Source organism: Microtus pennsylvanicus, chromosome 16 (assembly GCF_037038515.1).
Source record: "Microtus pennsylvanicus isolate mMicPen1 chromosome 16, mMicPen1.hap1, whole genome shotgun sequence".
NCBI lineage: Eukaryota > Metazoa > Chordata > Mammalia > Rodentia > Cricetidae > Microtus > Microtus pennsylvanicus.
The window spans coordinates 3457685-3477092 of NC_134594.1; the positions used below are offsets into that span (position 1 = coordinate 3457685).

Here is a 19408-nt window from a genome sequence, read left to right on the forward strand (position 1 = left end):
AGCTTGTGTTTTTAAGTGAAAGCAATGGGCGCCATGTTTGTATGGTGCCTTGGGGAAGGGTATTTAAAAATCACAAAGGTAATGTTTTTTACGAGTACTGGGATTTCTAAGCTAGTGGCATTGAAGTTTTTGGAGTCTCATTTGAAAGGAGACCTGCTTTTCAGAACACAGCTATGTTTTCTGCAGTTGCCTAGATGTCTTCCAAACCCAGACCGTTCTAGAAAAATGACTCTGAGACACTCTTGTTTCTTTTGTTTTAGAATTCTTTTTTGGAAAAACAAAATAAAAGACAAAACAACAACAAACATTTTAGCTTTTTAATGACAAAGACCATGTCCCTTAGCAGGTGTCTATTTGCCATTATCCAGATTATCTTTATTTCCCCCAGGGACCACTGACGTGGCCGAGATAGATACACAAAGTCCTTCCCATCAAGTAGTATACAAGTGTTTTCTTTTGTATAATAAGCTTTCAATTCTTGAAAAAGGGTAGCTGGAAAGAAAGGTTTCTGTTACTTCAGTTAGTCAGAGAAAGTCCTTTGCGTTATCTTACAAACTATCAAAATTGCTAGTCATCTGAAAAAAGGTAAAAAAAAATCACATAACTTTAGTCTAATAGAAATATAGTACAGATAAGAGAGAAATCATTTTATCAGGATGTGCTCTTTAAGTCCATCTCATCTTTAATATAAATGTACATCTGATTACATATACAAACATTTGGAAAGGTCTGTGGTATACTGATATTACTGGTAAACAACAGGGTTTCAGAGTTTCCTGCGGTCTTAGATAATTCATCTGAAATTGCACATGTGTGAAAGACGAACCCTCCAGCTGTTGACTGCCCTAGCTTCTGCACCTATGTTGTCCTCTACTGAGATCTCATGAGGAAATTCAGGTGAACCTCCATGAGAAAGAGAAGCAGTGTGAAGGGGACTGAACTTGATATTGAATTAGTAGTAGTAAACATTTTGCCATGCAACATGAGTAAATCAATTAACTGAGGACTGTAATCAGAGCGGTACTATTGGGGCATCCTTACACCCTGAAAAACTGTGGCACTTCACCTGACCTAAAGGGACAAACTTCAGAGTAACAAACCCGCAGCAAATTATAGATCTGCAGCTAACACGTGTCCAATTAGAGTGTATTTCTATAAATTACTTCTATGGGTATGAAAAGAACATTAAACTCAAAGGAAATTTTCTGGGACTCATATCAGTGAGTATTCACCTCTGTACCTATAGTTTCTCCATAGACTTTAATAACTATTCCCTCTATTATCGAAACTACTGCAAATTATTTTATTGTAATTACTTTTGCCCCTTATAAAATCTTCTTTAGGTTCTGCCAATTGATGGAGGAAGTTCCTATTAAAAACTCCAATGGGATGAGAAGAATTTTAATTACGTCTTAATCAGCAGCACAGCCACCAAGCATATAAATTATCATGCACATCGTGCTAAAAATATCCAGTCTCCTTGATCCCCACGACTTAGTACTGACAGCACTTATGTGATAATGTTGTACCTGCCAGTCCGTAGACTTCTTGGTTTTACTGGCAATATTCAGCATGAGCCTTTGCTATGTCATTAACAGCATCGGTGCCCTGTGTACTTATGCAAATATGGTCTACACAATAAAAGGGCTCCAAATGAAAACTGACGAAAATTATCTGACATTCCATTGGTGTGTCCCTTGTGCATATTCATAGTTGATTTTCGTTTCGTTTCTTTTCTTTTTTTCTTTTTTTTTTTTTTTAGGTATTTCAGACACAGTACTTTCCTGTTTGGTGTTCCACATGCCTAACTCCAGTATGTAACTTAAATCTTCAACAAATTAATTCTTGAATGTGAATGAAAAAGTATCATTCAGAACAATTGCTTCAAGCAATTGAAATTTGTTTTTTTAAAGTTGATTTGTGTGTATATCTATATACAATTCATTTCTCAAAACCCCCAAAGTTCTTGATATGTATATTCACATAATATTCCTCCTTAATTAAATAGTGAGAGTCTTCCAAGTTGAAAGCCAAGGAATCTTCAATAATCTTTACTGCACTCCATCAGAAAAAAAAGCAGTTTGTCTCTCTCATCTGGCTATACCCTGGTTGTTGAATGTGAATGGGGGTGGGGGTGGGGATGGGGCAGTGTATTGTTCTGTCCTCCAGTAAATGTGTTGAATGTGTGTAAGGGCTGAATCCCTGGTATAGTGTTGGGAATCATTGTGATAGTGTTTGGTGTCATTAAAGGAACATCATCAGGTGACCTCCTCATTGCTAGGGTATAATCTGGGGGGCAGGCGGTCCGAAGAACCACCTCGTGTGGATGGATGGACTCACACTCATGATCCAAGTCAGTGTGCTTCATTTGAAGGGACATGATTTCCTCTTCTGGAGCATGGGTCAGGTCGTTGGTGGCTGTGCGCTGAGGGCTACACCTCCGGTGGACATCGTGTCTCCGCTTATCCTTCTTGTAGTACAGGGCAGCGAAAGCCAAGATGTTCAGAAACAGCAGAGACGCCCCCACAGCGATGGTGACACTCAGCTCTGTGGAGTAGTCCCTCTGATCCACCGAGAAGGGACTCGGTTGCTGTTTGGGATCTTCCTGTTTGGCAGTAGGAAAAGCTGACGTGACAGGTGTGGAATTTTTCCTGGTCGGTCTGAGAGTGATGTCTGTGGATGGCACTTTCGTTGTTGTCGAGGTATACTGAGAAATGTCATTGAGATTATGCAGATGAGGTACCAGCTCCAGCCAGAGATTTACCTTATTGGCTCTGTAATGCTCTTTGACTCTTGGTTTTAAGCCAATGTGGAGATAAAGTTGGTCTTTCTGGGAATATCTGGTCCATGCTACTTCTTCAAAGCGGTTGGGCTTGGTATGAATGAATTTTGTATCTTGAGGAACTGGTTGATTTGGATCACTAGGAAAAGGGGTGGAAAGACAAGAAAGAATCGATGAGGACACACATGTTTTACTCTTTTTCTTAGTTAGTCAAAATATTATGTTTAATGTTTAATTGAAGAGTTAACTCAGCAAAATATTAGATTATGTTCTAATATTAACTTGCCACTTCAATTTAGCAATTTAAGTAAAAGAGTTTCACATTCGTTTTCCCTGTTTATTTCGAGATTACCATCTAGTCAAAAGGTTCATAAGAAAAGGCTCAGCCGTCTATGGGTTTGCTGGACAAACCTGCCCGCGTGAGTTCAATCCCCGGAATCAGTGGACAGGAAGGAGGAAAGAACAAACTCCACAAAAGTTGTCTTCTAACATCCATAAGTACAGCACAGCACTTCTTCCCATGAGCACATACATGTGCACAGACACACACACACGCACATGCACACTAATCATATTAAGCAAAAGTTTAAAAGATTGGGTATTCACATAGCATGTTTGACTTTTCTTAGAAATAGTGCAACCAAAACAGCATTGCAGTGAAGAGTGAATTCAGGGTTTGGGACTGGCATATGAAGATATCGACATCAACACATTGCTTACCAACCCTGCAAAGGAGTATGTATATTAAGCTTCCAGAAACTCAGGTTCCTTTCTATGTTAAGTGAGATCCATTGAATCCAAGATGAATAAAATATTATGTATTCATAGAGTATTATGCATACACTATTATGAACTGGTAGGTACTAGGACACAATGTTTGTCACTGCTGAAAACTGTATTTCTATGACCAATGTAAGTGAGAAGTCAAAGTAATGTTGCCATAGAGCAATAAAATAAAGATACAAGTCTTTCTTAATATACTTTTAAGATCCAAAAGTAGTAAGGCAATAACTTCAAAACACTACAATATAAAAGTAATTTTTAATATGGGGTTAAATCCTCTATGGTGATGGAGTATGTGTTCTAGCATGTGAAAGGTCCTGGTTTCAATCCCTGGAATCATAAAACAAAGAAACAAACATACAAAGAAAAATATTTTAGACAATTTAAGCACATATATACATTGTTTAAAAATATTTCAAAGGTCATTTGCTATTAAAATTATAACTAAGTTATAATTTGTCTTGATTTGTCTGATACATACCCCGTTTTAGCAAAATTCGTCCAATATGTCATTACTACTGCACTCAGCATCACATCATTCTTGGAGAAATTGCAAGGAAATAACTCTGTCGGGCCAACCATGGGGATCCCCAGCACATAGGGAACCTCGTCTCCATGAGCTGCATCAGCCCAAGCTGGAACTTGATCTGTTTGGCAATGATGATAGAAGGCATAGAAGTACGTAGGCGAACCAAAGTTTGAGTGAAGGTCTGCTGTAGCCACAGCAGGTGCTACCCACTGATGGTCTGTAAACAACGCCAACAACGTCTTCCTTCTGGTTTCGGGGTTATGACGATCAGCCCAGTCAGTATACATGAATTTTATGGTTTCTCTCAAAACATCTTTCCCTTCAGGATAGCCATATAAATTATCAACAAAATTAGAAACAGCAAAGTCAAAATCACTGGCTGATATACCATCATCACTATCTACTATATTTTCAACAAACTTCAACCCTTCCCCTTGGTTAACTCCTAACATGATGTCATAGTTGAGGAACTCTCCTTGTTCCATGAGTATCTGAGGATCATCTGGAATGACATCACCATCGATCACAGGTCCAAAGGCTATGTGGTATCGGGCTGGTTGCACATCTTGATCGACAAGTTCTTTGTAAGGCTTCTTCTGTAGGCATTCCACTAACTCCACTGTATCTGACACATTGCAGCCCACCTTTGTGGCTAACATTCGAGCATATTTTGCAGGCTGGAAACTAACAGCCCAGCTGGAAAGGGCTGTTCCACTTTGAGCTATTGCTCGTTGAAAAAGTCCTATGGGGAAATCAACAAGAGTTTTGCGTGATTATTGAATAATGCTATGGTTCCAAAGTAACATCTGATATTTAAGACATGTATATAATATCCCAAGTACAACTGAAAACACAGATACTTTATGTCTGAGAGAAGGTACATAAAGCTATCCCCAGGGTATAAAGTACCAGTGAAGTGGGCCTAGGTCTTATAGTTCCAACGGAATTTTCTTTGGGTTTCAAAATTTTTGAATTCTCAAAGAGAAAGTAAGGATAAGAGGTGAAGTTAGAAAATATGGGTATTTCAAGGATTCAAATATTTTACTTAATGAGTAATAGAGACAATCATCAACACTGACAGAATAAATCCATTTCTACCCTCTGCCTTCTCATCAGGCTGTATTGTCTGCTTGAAATTTTTCTTTTAATTTGGATGCATATCCAGCTTTACTCAAAATGGCTGTGTTATGCTTTTTTACTAGATTACATATGAAAAAATTATTGTTTGGGCCTCACACAGAAATTAAGACTTGAGACTTGTCAATACCCTGGGGATGTCACTGATAATCACACAAAACAGAATATAACTTATGACATACTATTTCTAGATCTCTCTGACAGATACCATACAATGAATATTCATCTTTCTGAAGAAGACAACCTAAGCAGTGCCTTCACTAAGTTAGAAGAAAAACATCAGCAGGAATAGTGTGAAGGAGGTAATTAAACTTTTTCTACTTTTGAATGTGTGCTGTTGTTTTTATTAGAAAACATAGCACATACATGGACCAGTTTGTTTGTTTTTGTTTTACTTGATTCCTTTAACGGCTATAAATTATGGCTGCACATGCAGTAAGAGATGTATGATATTAAAATTTACAAATATACTTGATTCACTGGAGTGTTCGCTAATAGAATTTTTAAAAGTATATAGGTTATCTATTTTATTTACAAATTCATGTTTACTATTCACTTCCAGGTTTGGGTAAGTTTTCATTCACTTAAAAACCATGCTCAATTATTTATGCATGTTAATGAGAAAATAGTTCTTTACACAAAATGTGGAAGTCTTGTGTGAATGGGTTCCAGAGCTCTCTCCATACATGCTTATGTATTTGCGTATGTTATTAATGTGATTTTTAGATACTTTTAAAAATGTTCAAAAGGGCAAACAATACTGAATTATTTTTGGTTTCTTGAATACATTTTGCTTTGATAGGGCAAAGTTTACCAGAGCAAATTATAGATATTTCAGCAACGTGGCAAATGGAGGGTCTGTTGATATTTGAGCAGAGACGTATTTTACTAATAAAATATTTATGACTAAAATAAAGGTGATCATTTAAAAATAGTATTCTTTCTATCTCAGGCACTTAGTGACATTAAATATATCAAATGTTATTTATCATATTATGTTAAGTATCACTTGAAACTTGGTGATTAGATGATTCCAGGATAGCTATTGGTTTTAGCATTGGTGAGAAGGCTTTGTTAAGTATATGAGAGATTTGGGGGACTCCTGGAAGCAGCAGGCCTGAGAAGTACGGAAACCTTCACTGGATTCATAGCCTCAAAATTCCAGGTCTGCCTTGTGTGTAGAGACAATCTGAGAATTTCAGGGAATTTTCCATGGCCGTCCTGGTAGGATCAGGCAGCTCTTGGGAGGGGTTTTGAAGACGATCAAAGTCAAGTCTGTCTCCAATGAGAAACAGATATATTTCCATAAGGAGTGTGGTGGAAGGTGACTCTCAGCTGCTTGCTGAACCATGTCCTACTACTGCTCACTGTCCGCCAAGTGATGAGCACCTGCTAAATTGATTTGTCTCCTTATCCAGTGCTCTTGGGATACTGGCTGACACTGGTTTTAGGCCCACATTTGATCACATGATCCCAAGAGTTCTGTATAAGTTCCCAGTGTTAACTTTGCTAAGTAGTAGCACTCATTCCATACTAAGAATAGGAGAATCTAATCTGCTTAATTAAAAGCTCTACCTTTATCACTTCAAAATAAGCAATTTTATTATAGAGCAGCATATCTACTCAATTAAAACTGTTACATCAGGGCTGGAGAGATGGCTCAGAGGTTAAGAGCACTGACTGCTCTTCCAGAGGTCCTGAGTTCAATTCCCAGCAACCACATGGTGGCTCACAACCATCTGTAATGAGATCTGGTGCCCTCTTCTGGCATGCAAGCATACATGAGAAAAAATGTTGTATACATAATAAATAAATAAATCTTAAAAAAAAAAACTGTTACATCATTTTCATCATGTTCCTTGAAACCAGAATCCTACCATTGTTTAATGAGATGCCATGTAAACCATGGCAATATGGTATATCAAAGTGACATAATTACAAAGGATCGGCTGTTGTCTTAGAATTTCAAATGTTTCTTTGACAACTAAAAATGTGTTCTGAGCACATACTGACTGTTCTTGGGGCTGGAGAGACAGCTTGGAGTCAGGAGGGTGTAATACTCTATGCTCGTCCTGAGGCAGAGCTCAGTGCCCAGCACCCTTCTCTGATGGCTTGCAACCCCCTGTGGCTCTTAATGCTGGAGACTCTGATGACTGTGGCCTCTGTGGGCAGTGGCATTTACATGTGTATGCCACCCCTTCACACACGTGCACACAATTACACACTACAAAAGCAAATATTTTATTTTCAGAAGCTGAGATTCTCTATGAGTTTCACTTGATGATGACTAACTTGTTTTCCTCACGCACACAATAACAACGAGGATGCAGACATCAAAGACGCCTCTGGTGATGACTATTCTGCTTTCTCCTTTGTTATGTATAAATAACAGATAGAAAGTATTTGCTTTGTGAGCTCTTGTGTTCTTACATTTAATAATGCAATTGTAATCCAGTCAATAATGGGACTGTAATGAGCAACTGAATGCCTGGTAAGATGGCAGTCACTTAAGAGAAAGTGCTCAAAGCCAGAAAATGGAAATCAACACATTTTGTGGACTAAAGAAGGCTCCACGCCACTTTGCCAGGCTCTGGGAGGAAAAAACAAACTTGAGTGGAAAATAGAAAAACCACAAAACCAGATGTGTTTTTCTTTGTAGTCAAAGGCTCTATTAGTGACCTCAAGGCTTTGACAATTTTGGATCACGCATGCAAACTAATCAAATATCTATTCTTTCCTTAGGCAACAAGAAGAACCACATTTCCAGACAAACTAGTTTTTGCCTGCCTCATTAGTTCCCTGCCAGTCAAGAGCTGCAAGCACCGATGTTTGTGATTACGGATAAATGGAGAGGACAGAGTGTTGAGCGTTCCCCTCAGATCATCCTTTGACAGAAAGGAAAATGCCTGCGATGCTGAGAACACTAAGACTTGGAAGAACACATTCCCCAGCTCCATGGAAGACAGAAAAGAGCCTGACAGAAATGTTAACATGCACAGAAAGGCTAAAAACACAGCTTTAAGCAGTTACTAAGCCCAAGCTAACACTCAGTTGAAACAGAAGTATCTACAGAGCATCATGTAGTTCTGATGGCGGTGGCATGCAGACACCAAAATTGTCAAAATTTGCAACCTGCATAATACCTTTGGTTGAATTGCTCCAACGGTTACCTTCAGAATAATGGGATAAAGTCAGCAGGTTGACACATGAGCCCCCAGCGCCTGATCCAAACACAGTGATTCGCAAGGGATCACCACCAAAGAACCCAATGTTCTCGCTAGTCCATCTTAGGGCCTGGATGAGGTCAAGGAGCCCGTAGTTTCCTTTGGCAGCCTGATCCCCTGTGCTCAAGAATCCTGGAAAACAGAAGAAGAAAGAAACCTTAGGACAATTTCTTCCGTTAATATGAATTAAACATACAACAAGTTCAAGTTTGTATGAGGCTTGTCCTGGTTTTCACTAAGCCAAATGCTTTAGTGAAAGTGTTTCCATTCAGAAAAAAAAAAAAACAATAATTTTAAGAAGAACAGTAATGACTGAAACCTCGAAAGTGATGTTCATCTTCCCTCAATGCTTCCCAGCTTCTACAAAAAACTAGTCACAGAGATGAGCAAGGGGAATGGAAAAGCCTGAGAGACCCAAAGACACCAATGTTCAGAAGCCAAATTCTGTGATGATGACAGGGAAGCATGTAGCGAGACCTGTAAGACTGTCTGCTTTGTATAAAACGTCATGTTCAGAACTCCCAGGTGGAACAGCATGTACCATGCGTGTAGATAAGAGCTACTTGCCCAAGCTTTGCAGGAGAGGAGGTTTAGTGATTTCTTGAGATTCTAAAACAATCCTTTGCATGTGTGTGTGCCTACCCATTCTTAGCATGATGGAGAGGCTCTGAGAGATGTGCTGTGATAACATGTACTTTAGCCAATATAGAAAAGCAAAACTTTGGAGGAGTTCTCACCCTGAGCATCTCTAGAATTCTCAAACTCTGCGAGACAATGGAGCTGATGTGTAGAGAAATCAGTGCGTTTTGAAAATAGGTACAATCAAGGTAGGGAAAGATGGGAAAAAGTTGAAATGACAGGATGCCAAAGGTAACTGGTAAAGGTTATATTTGACCCAAGTGTGGTGGGCACAGATGTAATCCCAGCACTCATAGATTCAAGGACAGCCTGATCTACGTAGGAAGTTCCAGGCCAGCCAGTAAACACATAAAAATACCATAATGATAATAGCTACGTGATTCTCTTATTATTGGTAGGTTTAAAAGGAGCTACTGTAGAACTATTTCAGCACAGTCTCTCTTTTTTTGCTAACATGGTAGGTTTTATAATGTGTTTGTTTTGCACTGGGAAACAGAAAATGGAAACTACTTCATAAAATATTACATTTTATAAACTGTTAAAAGTTATCCCAAACCGAAAAACTAAGGGACATAGTGACTGTCTTGTTACAAATAAATTGATTAGTAAAACTCAGAGACTCTCAGAGGTTTATGGAAATGAATTTTAAAATCCAGTTCTCTCAGTTAATGCAGACAGAGTCAATTTGATGAGTCATTATGTTGAGTAAAACACTTGATTTGATTTGAAATATATTTCTATGTTTTAGAAAACAAGCTCAGAAGCCAATATTATTTGTGAAAAACAGACTGTGAGAGCATTGCCTACCAAGGAGTAAATAAATCTAACATCAAAATTTAAAAAAAAAATTATATTGTGTATACGTGCATATATGTTAATGCAGTCACACAGGGGACCCAGAATACATGCAGAATTTAGGGCAACTTTGGAAGTTGGTTCCTCTTGTCTTCTGCCTTGTGAGCACAAGGTGTCCTGTGTATCTGGTAACATGCACAATATCCTCAGAAATTTAATGCGTGAGCTTAAAGCTGAATTTCCCATCTCCACCACCCAGGCCTCTAGCCTCTCGCCTGGTACTGTGGGAATACTGAAATTACCATGCACACTACAGCATGTGGCTTCCTACATGGATTTGGAGATTCAAACTTGGGTTCCCTGGCTTGCTTAGTTTACCCACTGAGCTATCCTCAGACTAAGATATTCTTCCCTGTCATTGTGGGAAGAAATAGATGAAGTCAAGCCCTCCTGAATGTCTCTGAAATAATAGTTGGCTAAACATTCTTTTCATACAAGATTAAAAAAAAAAAGCTTGTAGATATAGACGTGAAATCTTGGGTTGGTGTAATTTAAGTGTGTATGAGGCTTGTGCTGATCACCCTGCATGCAGGAGAACAAGGTGAGAGAGACGCCTGTTTGAAGTCAGGATAACTACAAAATGCACCACTGCAAAAAAAAAAAGCAGCCTCTCGTTCAATGTATGTGTGCATTTTTTTGCGTGTATAATTGGGAGATATTATCTGTGAGTTTGGGATAAACTCTTAACAGACATATTTTGAGCAAATATCTTTCTGGTCAAAGACATTAGTCTTTTTATTGATTTCACAGAACAACTTGAGGGAATTTCTTACAGGTCTTCTTGCTTCGGCAGTTTCAAACTCTCTGTTAGAAAATGATACATAAAACAAAAACCTTGCTCTGAACCCTTTTAGCTATATTCGCTTTATATGAACTTTGATATAACATAGAACTATTAGTTTACATTTGTGAAAAATTTTGCTAATCTATAAAAGTAGAATGGTCCGACACCATGAAATTTGAAAACAACATTGTGGAAAGATTTTCAACAATTATCTAGAAAGTTCTGGAATGATAATGAATTCATATGTGTATGTATATATATATACGCAAATTGGTGAATGCTTGTGAGTCTTAGAATGAATTAAATAGCAAAATTGAGACAGTCTAGGTAGTTTAATATCTATAATTTTATATCACAGATCTGTTCAGGTAGAAAAATGAACTTTGAGTGTAGCTTACGTCAATACAAAACAAAAATTTCTATTGATTCCCTTGTGAAACAATATTGAAAATCTTCAGTTGCATTCAAATGACTCTCAGTGTCCACACAGAATCGATTTAATAGTAGCGTTGTCGTTCAATGCGTCTCATGTAGAGAAAAGCTGCCATGAGACAACGGGCGTCACATGAACTAAACAGTGTCCCATCTAGTTTTTTGCTTTCAGTGAGTCATGTCTACCACATTGACTGACAGACTGGTAATTTTGTTTTTATGGAACAATACTACAAGACATATCATATCTTTGAAGAGCAGCTTCTCTTTCTACACATAGTTAAATTGTTTAGTTTCGAAGAAAATAAATTAGATGTAAAAATAGTATTATTAAACTATAATGATGACAATGGAGCAAAGCATATTGGAGCAGTCAAGTCCTAGTTGCGGATTGTCCAGGTCCCTCTGTCAACCTGCATTGTAACTCAGTTCTATTTATGTATATTTGAGGCCATTGCTATAGCTACTTATCATCTATTATCAACCCATCTATACCATCTATATCATCTGTCTATTAAACTTTTTTAAGCCAAAGAGTTGCAATGTATAACTTACAATACCACTTCATGTTTTGTTTATGTATAATGCTACTTTCATTTGTAGTCAATCAATTTTTAAAATTTTCTTATTGTTTCTATTGGCTGTACATGTTTCCCACTCCCCTTCTTTCCTCTCTTCTCCCCTTCCATACTCCCCCCAGCCCCCACACTCCCAATTATCTGGAGCTATGGATTATAGTCTGATTATCCTTTGCTTTGCTTTATATCTTCTATCCACTTATGAGTGAGTATCATACCGTGTTTGTCTTTCTGAGTCTGGGTTACCTCTACAAGTTTAATATTAGGGAAAATGATAGCTCCTGTCACTATTAACTCCAACTAACCAATCAATTGTATCTCCTCAGACTCAGTAGAATGATATATGTTTTTATGAGTTCTTTGATTCCTAATGCAATCATCAAACACTATCCTAGAATTCATTCAGGGGCACAAAATAAGGGAAGTTAAACAATAGATAAAAAAGTCATGGTTTATTTATTATCAAATGATAACTTAGTGATGGAATCGTTTTTACCTGTTACCCATTGACATATTTATTTAAAGTTCTTTTTTCATTATGTGAACTGCTACATCCTTGAGAGCAGAATAATTTCAGCCAGCTATAGCTAGAACTTAGCATTGAATGCCTGACTGTGGTCTGTCTTCAGAGGGACTCAATGCTGCAGCATACTGAAAGCACCACTTGAACAGATTTTCCCTTGGTGGCACTTAAGTCACTCATAATAAATCATCACAAGCCTCATCTGCCCTTCCCCAGCATTCATTGTCAAGTCCTGGAACATGTGACTAATGCCTGTCTTCACACAATGACACACTACTGTTTTTGAAGATGGAACCACAAGAACTAGAAAATCATCTATTTTCCATTTTCAAGCAGAAGTAGGGATAGCCCATCTCCATTCAGATATCTAATTTACTTGACTTATGTAAGTAGTATTCAAAAATAGATTCAATTTTTAAAACACTTTTGCAATTTTAAGACTGTCAAAGTTCATAATAGTAATTATGTTCACAATTATTTCAGTGTCCACTCTAATCTACAAAGTACTTTATCAATCTGTGTACACTTAATATCATTCCCACTCAAAAACTTCTTTTCATCAAAAAAATTCTAATTGTTTTCCTGTTTATTGACGACTGGTTTAACTAGTCTGGTGAGATCTACCAAACAGGTCTAGCCTCAATTTGCCATTCATGAGATCCAAAACCTAACAACTATAACTATTATCAGGTATTAAATAAAAGTCAGGCAACTGAACCTGGCCATAATCATTACAAATAAACAAATCAGGTCCAGGTTAGTATAAACTCTGCAAGGGAAAATAAGCATAGGGCAATAATTGTTGTATTAAAAATAGTGACTGAGGCTACTTCTGAGGAGAGTTCTCTGAAATCCAGGGACCATGGGGATATAAAGGTTATTAGTGATTCCATATGTAATCAGGCCTTCACTATGAGCAAAAGAGGGAACATCTTTAAAATGTGTAGAAAGGAAAGTCTAGTGTTTTACTAAACATAATAAGAAAAAAAAACAAAGTAAAAAGTCTTCAAGGAAAAACTTGCCGTTTGCTGTTTTGTTTAGATGTCATCTAGAAAGGGAGAGATAGGAGGGGTTGGTGATTCTGCACTGTAGATGTGTGTATTCTTCTCTTAGGCATGAGACCCATATTTGAGTATCTATTGTTATTATTTCCTAGAAAAATTAAATATAAAGCAATCATTTTTGAGTTATATATTATGTTCAAGTAATAAAGCTGAAGGGAGAATTTCCAATATTTGTTTCTGTTGCTTAACAAAAGACCACACTGTGTTCTTTTTATTTAGGAATGCTTCAGAATGAAGATACTGCAGAGAATTAAATAGCTAGACTTCTCAAGATAGTGAGATATTTTTGTAGGGAAAGAGAAATATGGCCCGGAAGAATAACTCATTGAAGATTTTCTATTTGAAACACTAAAAACTTCACAAAATTATATTAAAAGCCGAGGTCCTTCTAGACATTTGAGACCCTTTCCATCAGTTGTCAGAACCAGTCAATTCTTCCCCTGAGCTGTTTCTGGATTCTACATGAATCCCCACATGACTGGATTCTCCCGAGATCCTATGTGTAAGAGACTCTGTTTTCTTGACATCCTTCTACAAGTCTTAAAAAAATTCCAGTAAACATGCCTGTGTTCCCTTTTGTCACCAGACCTACCTTTGGAAAGATCCCATTGAGCACATGCGTGCATACACACACACACACACACACACACACACACACGCATGCACACACATGCTAGCACACACACAGCATTAAAAGTATATTAAGAAATGATTAGAAAATTTATTTCCATTTTGTTTCCTACTAAGTGGCTGGAGAGATGGCTCAGTGGCTCAGAGCACTGGCTGCTCTAGAGGACTGGGGTTCAATCCCCCACATGTGGAACATCTCACACCTCTCTACAATTTCAGTTCCAGGGATCTGACACAGTCACAGACATACATTCTCAAATTTTCAATTTTCTTGCAAACATGCTGCTTTAAACTTCACCAAGCTGGACATTATGGTAGCATTAATATGAAATAGTCTCCAGAGGCTGTTGTGTTTAAATATTTGCTCTCCTGATTGGGGCGCTCTTTTGAGACTTGTGGAACATTTAGGAAGCAGAACTTTGCTGGGGAAAATTAAGTCAGTGCAAGCAGATCTAGAGGCTTGATAGCCAAGTCCCATTAAATATCTGCCCTCTTCCTCTATACTACTCATACATGTAACCAGCCTTCTTATGTCCTGTTCCTGTTTCTTCCACATAATGATGTGGTGTACTCTCAATACATGACAGACACTAAACCACTCCTCTTTTCAATTCCTTTCATTTGTAAAAAGAGAACTAACTAGTATAGGCATATAAAAGCAAATGGTTAAAAAATAATATAGGATCCAGACTCCATAATAGGAGGAGGGCAGTGTTTGGAAAACTGGATATAGACAGCAAATGACAAACTGGATCCTTATCTTGCACCATATGTTTTTTTCTAATGAATTAACTCTTGAACTTTCAGACTGAGCCAGAGGAAGAGACATTTAGAACACTGGACTTGGCACTGGAGGGATGGCTCAGGGGTTAAGAGCAGTAACTGCTCTTGCAGAGAACTGAGTTGGTAATAAGCACCCATGTGGTGACTCAGAATTGCCACTAAGTCCAGGTCTAGGGGGTCTTGCATTCTCTTCTGGTGTTGTGGTTTGCATAAGGCCCACAGGGAGCGGCACGATTGGGAGGGGTGGCCTTATTGGCTTTGTTGGAGTAGATGTGGTTTCGTTGGCGCAAGTGTGAGATAAGGGGGGGTGGAGTTTGAGGTCTCAACTCAAGCCTTAGAAGTGTCCCTTGCACTTATGCTGCCTGTGGGTCAAGGTGTAGAACTCTCGGCGATCTCTCCAGCACCATGGCTGTCTGCACGCTGTCATGCTCACCACCATGAAGATAATGGACTGAAACTATGAAACTGTAAGCCAACCCCAATTAAATGTTTTTCGTTTTAAGAGTTCCCAGGCTCATATAATTTCTCTTCACAGCATCAGAAACCTTAATATGTCTGGTCTTTATGTGAACAGGCATACATGTAGTTCTTAAACATATGTGCAGCCAAAACACCCATATATCAAAATATAATGAGTATTTAAATCAGAAATTCAGACAATTTTCATCATCTCATGGTTACACCAAAGCACAAGCAACAAAATAGAAACAGATTTATGAAGGGATTTACAAACTTAAGATTATGCACACCGAAAGAAAAACTGGAAGAAAACAATTGTAAAACATGTTATTGCTGATGTATTAATGTCCATCCTATATAACAAATTTCTACAACTGAACAGGAAAAGAAAAACCCTCAGTTATCATAATTTATAAATGAAAAGATACCAAATCCATCTCTTTCCCTAGTTGCACTTCAGATGCAGTGATAACAGATCTGGGAAGAAGTAGCTTAGGGAGAAAGAGTTCATTTCATCTTACACTTCCAGGTTACAGTCCATGGCCGTGGGAAGCAAATGGAGGAATCTCAAACAGCTAGGCACATTATACCCTAGTCAAGAAGAGAAAGAATTGAATGCGAGTATGCTTACTTGTAGGCAGAGAAATGTCAGATCAAAATGAGGAAAGTAATAATGCAAACCAAACTATCCAATTTCTCAATTACCGTATCTCTGATAAGACACAGATGTTAGTTCAACTTCCGCATTTCCTGAATTTTAAGTTATAATGATAATTTTGAAAAATGGATTGTCAAAGAATTCCAGTTAGTATTTCATAAAATATGAGCATATGAGCCCTGTATCAAGGCTGTATGGTCTGCATTTCAATACATCTGCCTAGTGTAAACTTAAAGATACCAGAACAGCAACCTGAGCAAACCACTAATGTATACCCAGTGCCAGCAGCACTAGCAGTTAGGTTTAGAAATCTTGTTTACCAATGTTGAAATAGATTTAGGATCGCCCTGCATTAATTATTAACCATTTATCAACCTAGTATTAATAGCTGGCGCAATATTTTGCTTTTGGATTATGCTGAAGCTTAAGCAGCATGGTGATGCTGGTCCATGTGATGTTTTAACAATATTTCACAAAGCTCATCATCCTTTTCTGTACTTAACACGATCACCTGAGACAAAGTCATTCATGTGTTTTCCTGGTCCTCTGGGAAGAATTTTCCAAAGTGCTACTGGCCCTGCAATCCTGATGGTAACTAATGTGGATTCTCAGCTCAAATGGTCACAGAAGGAAATACTGAAACAAGTAGAAGATCAATTCAGAAGACCCAACTCTCCCCAGGATACTTCATGTTAAGCTTAGATTTGTAATTAAAAACAAATCTTTCGTGCTTGGGTGACAAGTCTGAGGTCCTGTTCTGGCTGCTGTTTTCACTAAGAATTATATTTTCCAGTTTGAAGTCACCATCTTTCTCATCAGACTTGACCTGCAACCATTATTGGATGCTGATTGTCAGTGATTAGCTATTCAAGAAAGAACTGAAACTAATCTCTCTATTAATATACATGAGGCGAAATGAGGAGGAATGGGAGTCTCAAAGGCACGGAGACTGATGCTGCAAGTCGTGCAGCAAGACATCCTCTCCCAGATCGACTCACAGAATCAAACCCCAGAGAGGAAGCATGGCATTTGGCAGAGGTGGGACAAGAAACAGCTGTGTGGGTTGGAATGACAGTGTAGCCATGGTGTTTCAGGGTAAAAAGCAGCGTTCTGGTTTTACACCACTTAACAAAGTGCACACAAATACGCATTTTATGTTCTCTGTCTCAGAGCTCTTTCTGTATTTGCTGCTCTGTGTGACAGTACTGGGATGGTCACCCTTCGGGTCAGCCTGTCTGTCTTTCAATCACCATGAAGTCTCTAGACAAGCAAAGGTATTTTCCTGTGCAGACATCTCTACAAGAAAGAAATATGCAAAGTCAGTTCTATATACCTTTATTGACTTGAAGTGAAATATGCTGATTTTATCTACAAATTACCCTTCTAGTTCTCAGGAAAGAAAAAAATGAATTTAAAAATGTAGACCAATAAAATACTTTATCTTGCCTTTAAGGTTCTCTCTACCTTGAAAAAAAATTCCTTTATAAATGATATTTATTAATCTGACTGCGAGGAAAGTTTTGTCAGAACTGAAATATCTGTACAGTTTAAGGCCGTTTCCCATTTTCTCTGTGCTCTGTGAAGATAGACAACACCTGGCAGGCTCCCCTGGCAGGTACTTAAGGCGAAGTCTTACTCTTCAGGCAAAATAATCTCATCCTTTTTTGTCTGCACTGCATGGAACTCTTTGAAAACCTTATATAAATGTATGAATAAGTAATGATGGTAGATATTTGTTGATCAGAGCCAAATTACAGTAGGTTAATTTGTAATTTATTTGAATGAAGTTAATTATAACAAAGGCAATGGTATCTATTCTACACAATATGGTGTGCTTTCCGGTTTTACATCCCAAAAGAAATGTCTTCTGATCTGCTAAAAATTCTTTCCGTGAAAAACAATAAACAAAAAACCACAATAGACCTTGCTGAAGAGCTACTGGCAATTGATGACTGCTGGGTCAATTGTGATTTGTAAGCCTAAAAATTGGTGTTATATGGAAGACTACGCTGGATATTGTGGAAGGAAGTGTGCCTGTTAGTGCTGCCTTTAAAACAGTTCCATGATGGCTTGGAGACATTTAGCCAAGGGGTCGAGAACAAGCCTCACTATTAGATTTGTGTATGAACAGATTTACTTATGTCTATAGGCACTAGATGAATGCCATCTACCATTTCTTACAAAGAAACAATGTATCGATGTTGTAATGAAACCTCCTGAAACTGGGAAGCTTCTGTAAAGCAAAGGACATGGTGAACAGGACAAAACAGGCAGCCTACAGAACGGGAAAAGATCTTCACCAACTACACATCAGACAAAGGACTGATCTCCAAAATATACAAAGAACTCAAATAATACAATTAAAAAAAAATGGGACACAGACTTAAACAGAGAACTATCAACAGAGGAATCTAAAATGGCTGAAAGACACATAAGGAAATGTTCAATATCTTTAGTCATCAGAGAAATGCAAATTAAAACAACTCTGAGATTCCATCTTACACCTGTAAGAATGGTCAAATCAAAAACACGGATGACAACTTATGCTGGAGAAGTTGTGAGGTAAAGGGAACACTCCTGCATTGCTGGTGGGAGTGCAAACTGGTATAGCCTCTTTGGATATCAGTATGGCAGTTTCTCAGAAAATTAGGAAACAATGTACTTGATGACCCAAAGAAAGCTCAGTTATACTACAAGGACATGTGCTCAGCTATGTTCATAGCAGCATTATTTGTCATGGCCAGAATCTGTAAAAAACCTAAATGCTGCTCAACCAAAGAGTGGATAAGGAAATTGTGGTATATTTACAGAATGGAGTACTATACAGCAGGAAAAAATAACGACATATTGAAATTTGTGGGCAAATGGATGAATCTAGAAAATATCATATTAAGTGAGGTAACCCTGAAAAATATAATATGTACCTAGTCATAAGTGGCCTTTAGACATAAAGCAAAGAAAAACAGCCTAAAATTAACAATCCCAGAGAACCTAGACAACAAAGAGAATCCTAAGATCTAATCTACATGAATCTAATCTACATGGAAAGTAGAAAAAGACAAGATGTCCTGAGTAAATTGGGAGCGTGGGGATCATGGGAGATGGCAGAAGAAGGGGGGGGGGAAGGAGGAGAGTGCAGAATAATATATAGCTCAATAAAAACAGTTATTGAAGAAATAAATGCTTAGCCCTAAAAAAGAAAAGAAAAACCCATACCCATATATCACTTCAATAAGCATTGTGTAGAGGGTGTTCACTTCTTAGGAACTATTTTTATGAATAGTTGTTATAAACTGCTGTGGAATATTAATTTAAGATGTGTTACATTTGTTTATGCTACAGAATATTTGTTTATAAACGCAGAGGTATGTTCCCTATTTTATGTTGCATTTGTTTAACTCTGTGAAGTTGGGTTACATTGCCTGTTTAAAGCACCCAATTTGTCTAATAAAGAGCCGAACAGTCAATAGTGAGGCAGAAGAAAGAATAGGTAGGGCTGGCAGACAGAGAGATTAAACAAGAGGAGAAATCTGGGAGGCAAGATCAAG

The 19408-nt window shown here is 37.9% G+C and overlaps 1 protein-coding gene across 14 annotated transcripts in view; it reads right to left on the reverse strand.

The window, feature by feature from the left end:
• Nucleotides 1-303: 303 nt before the first annotated feature.
• Nucleotides 304-19408, reverse strand: part of Nlgn1 (neuroligin 1) — an 856909-nt gene continuing 837804 nt past the window's right edge. For 9 of the 14 annotated variants that reach the window (XM_075950399.1, XM_075950390.1, XM_075950391.1 and 6 more), the window contains 3 exons: nt 8375-8587; nt 4047-4836; nt 304-2921 (listed from right to left, as the gene is read on the reverse strand). In XM_075950399.1, the coding sequence (XP_075806514.1) occupies nt 2099-2921; nt 4047-4836; nt 8375-8587 (1826 nt within the window). In that variant the 3' untranslated portion in view covers nt 304-2098. The remainder of the gene's footprint in view (nt 2922-4046; nt 4837-8374; nt 8588-19408) is intronic. The other 5 variants (XM_075950402.1, XM_075950401.1, XM_075950394.1 and 2 more) reach the window with 1 other exon arrangement.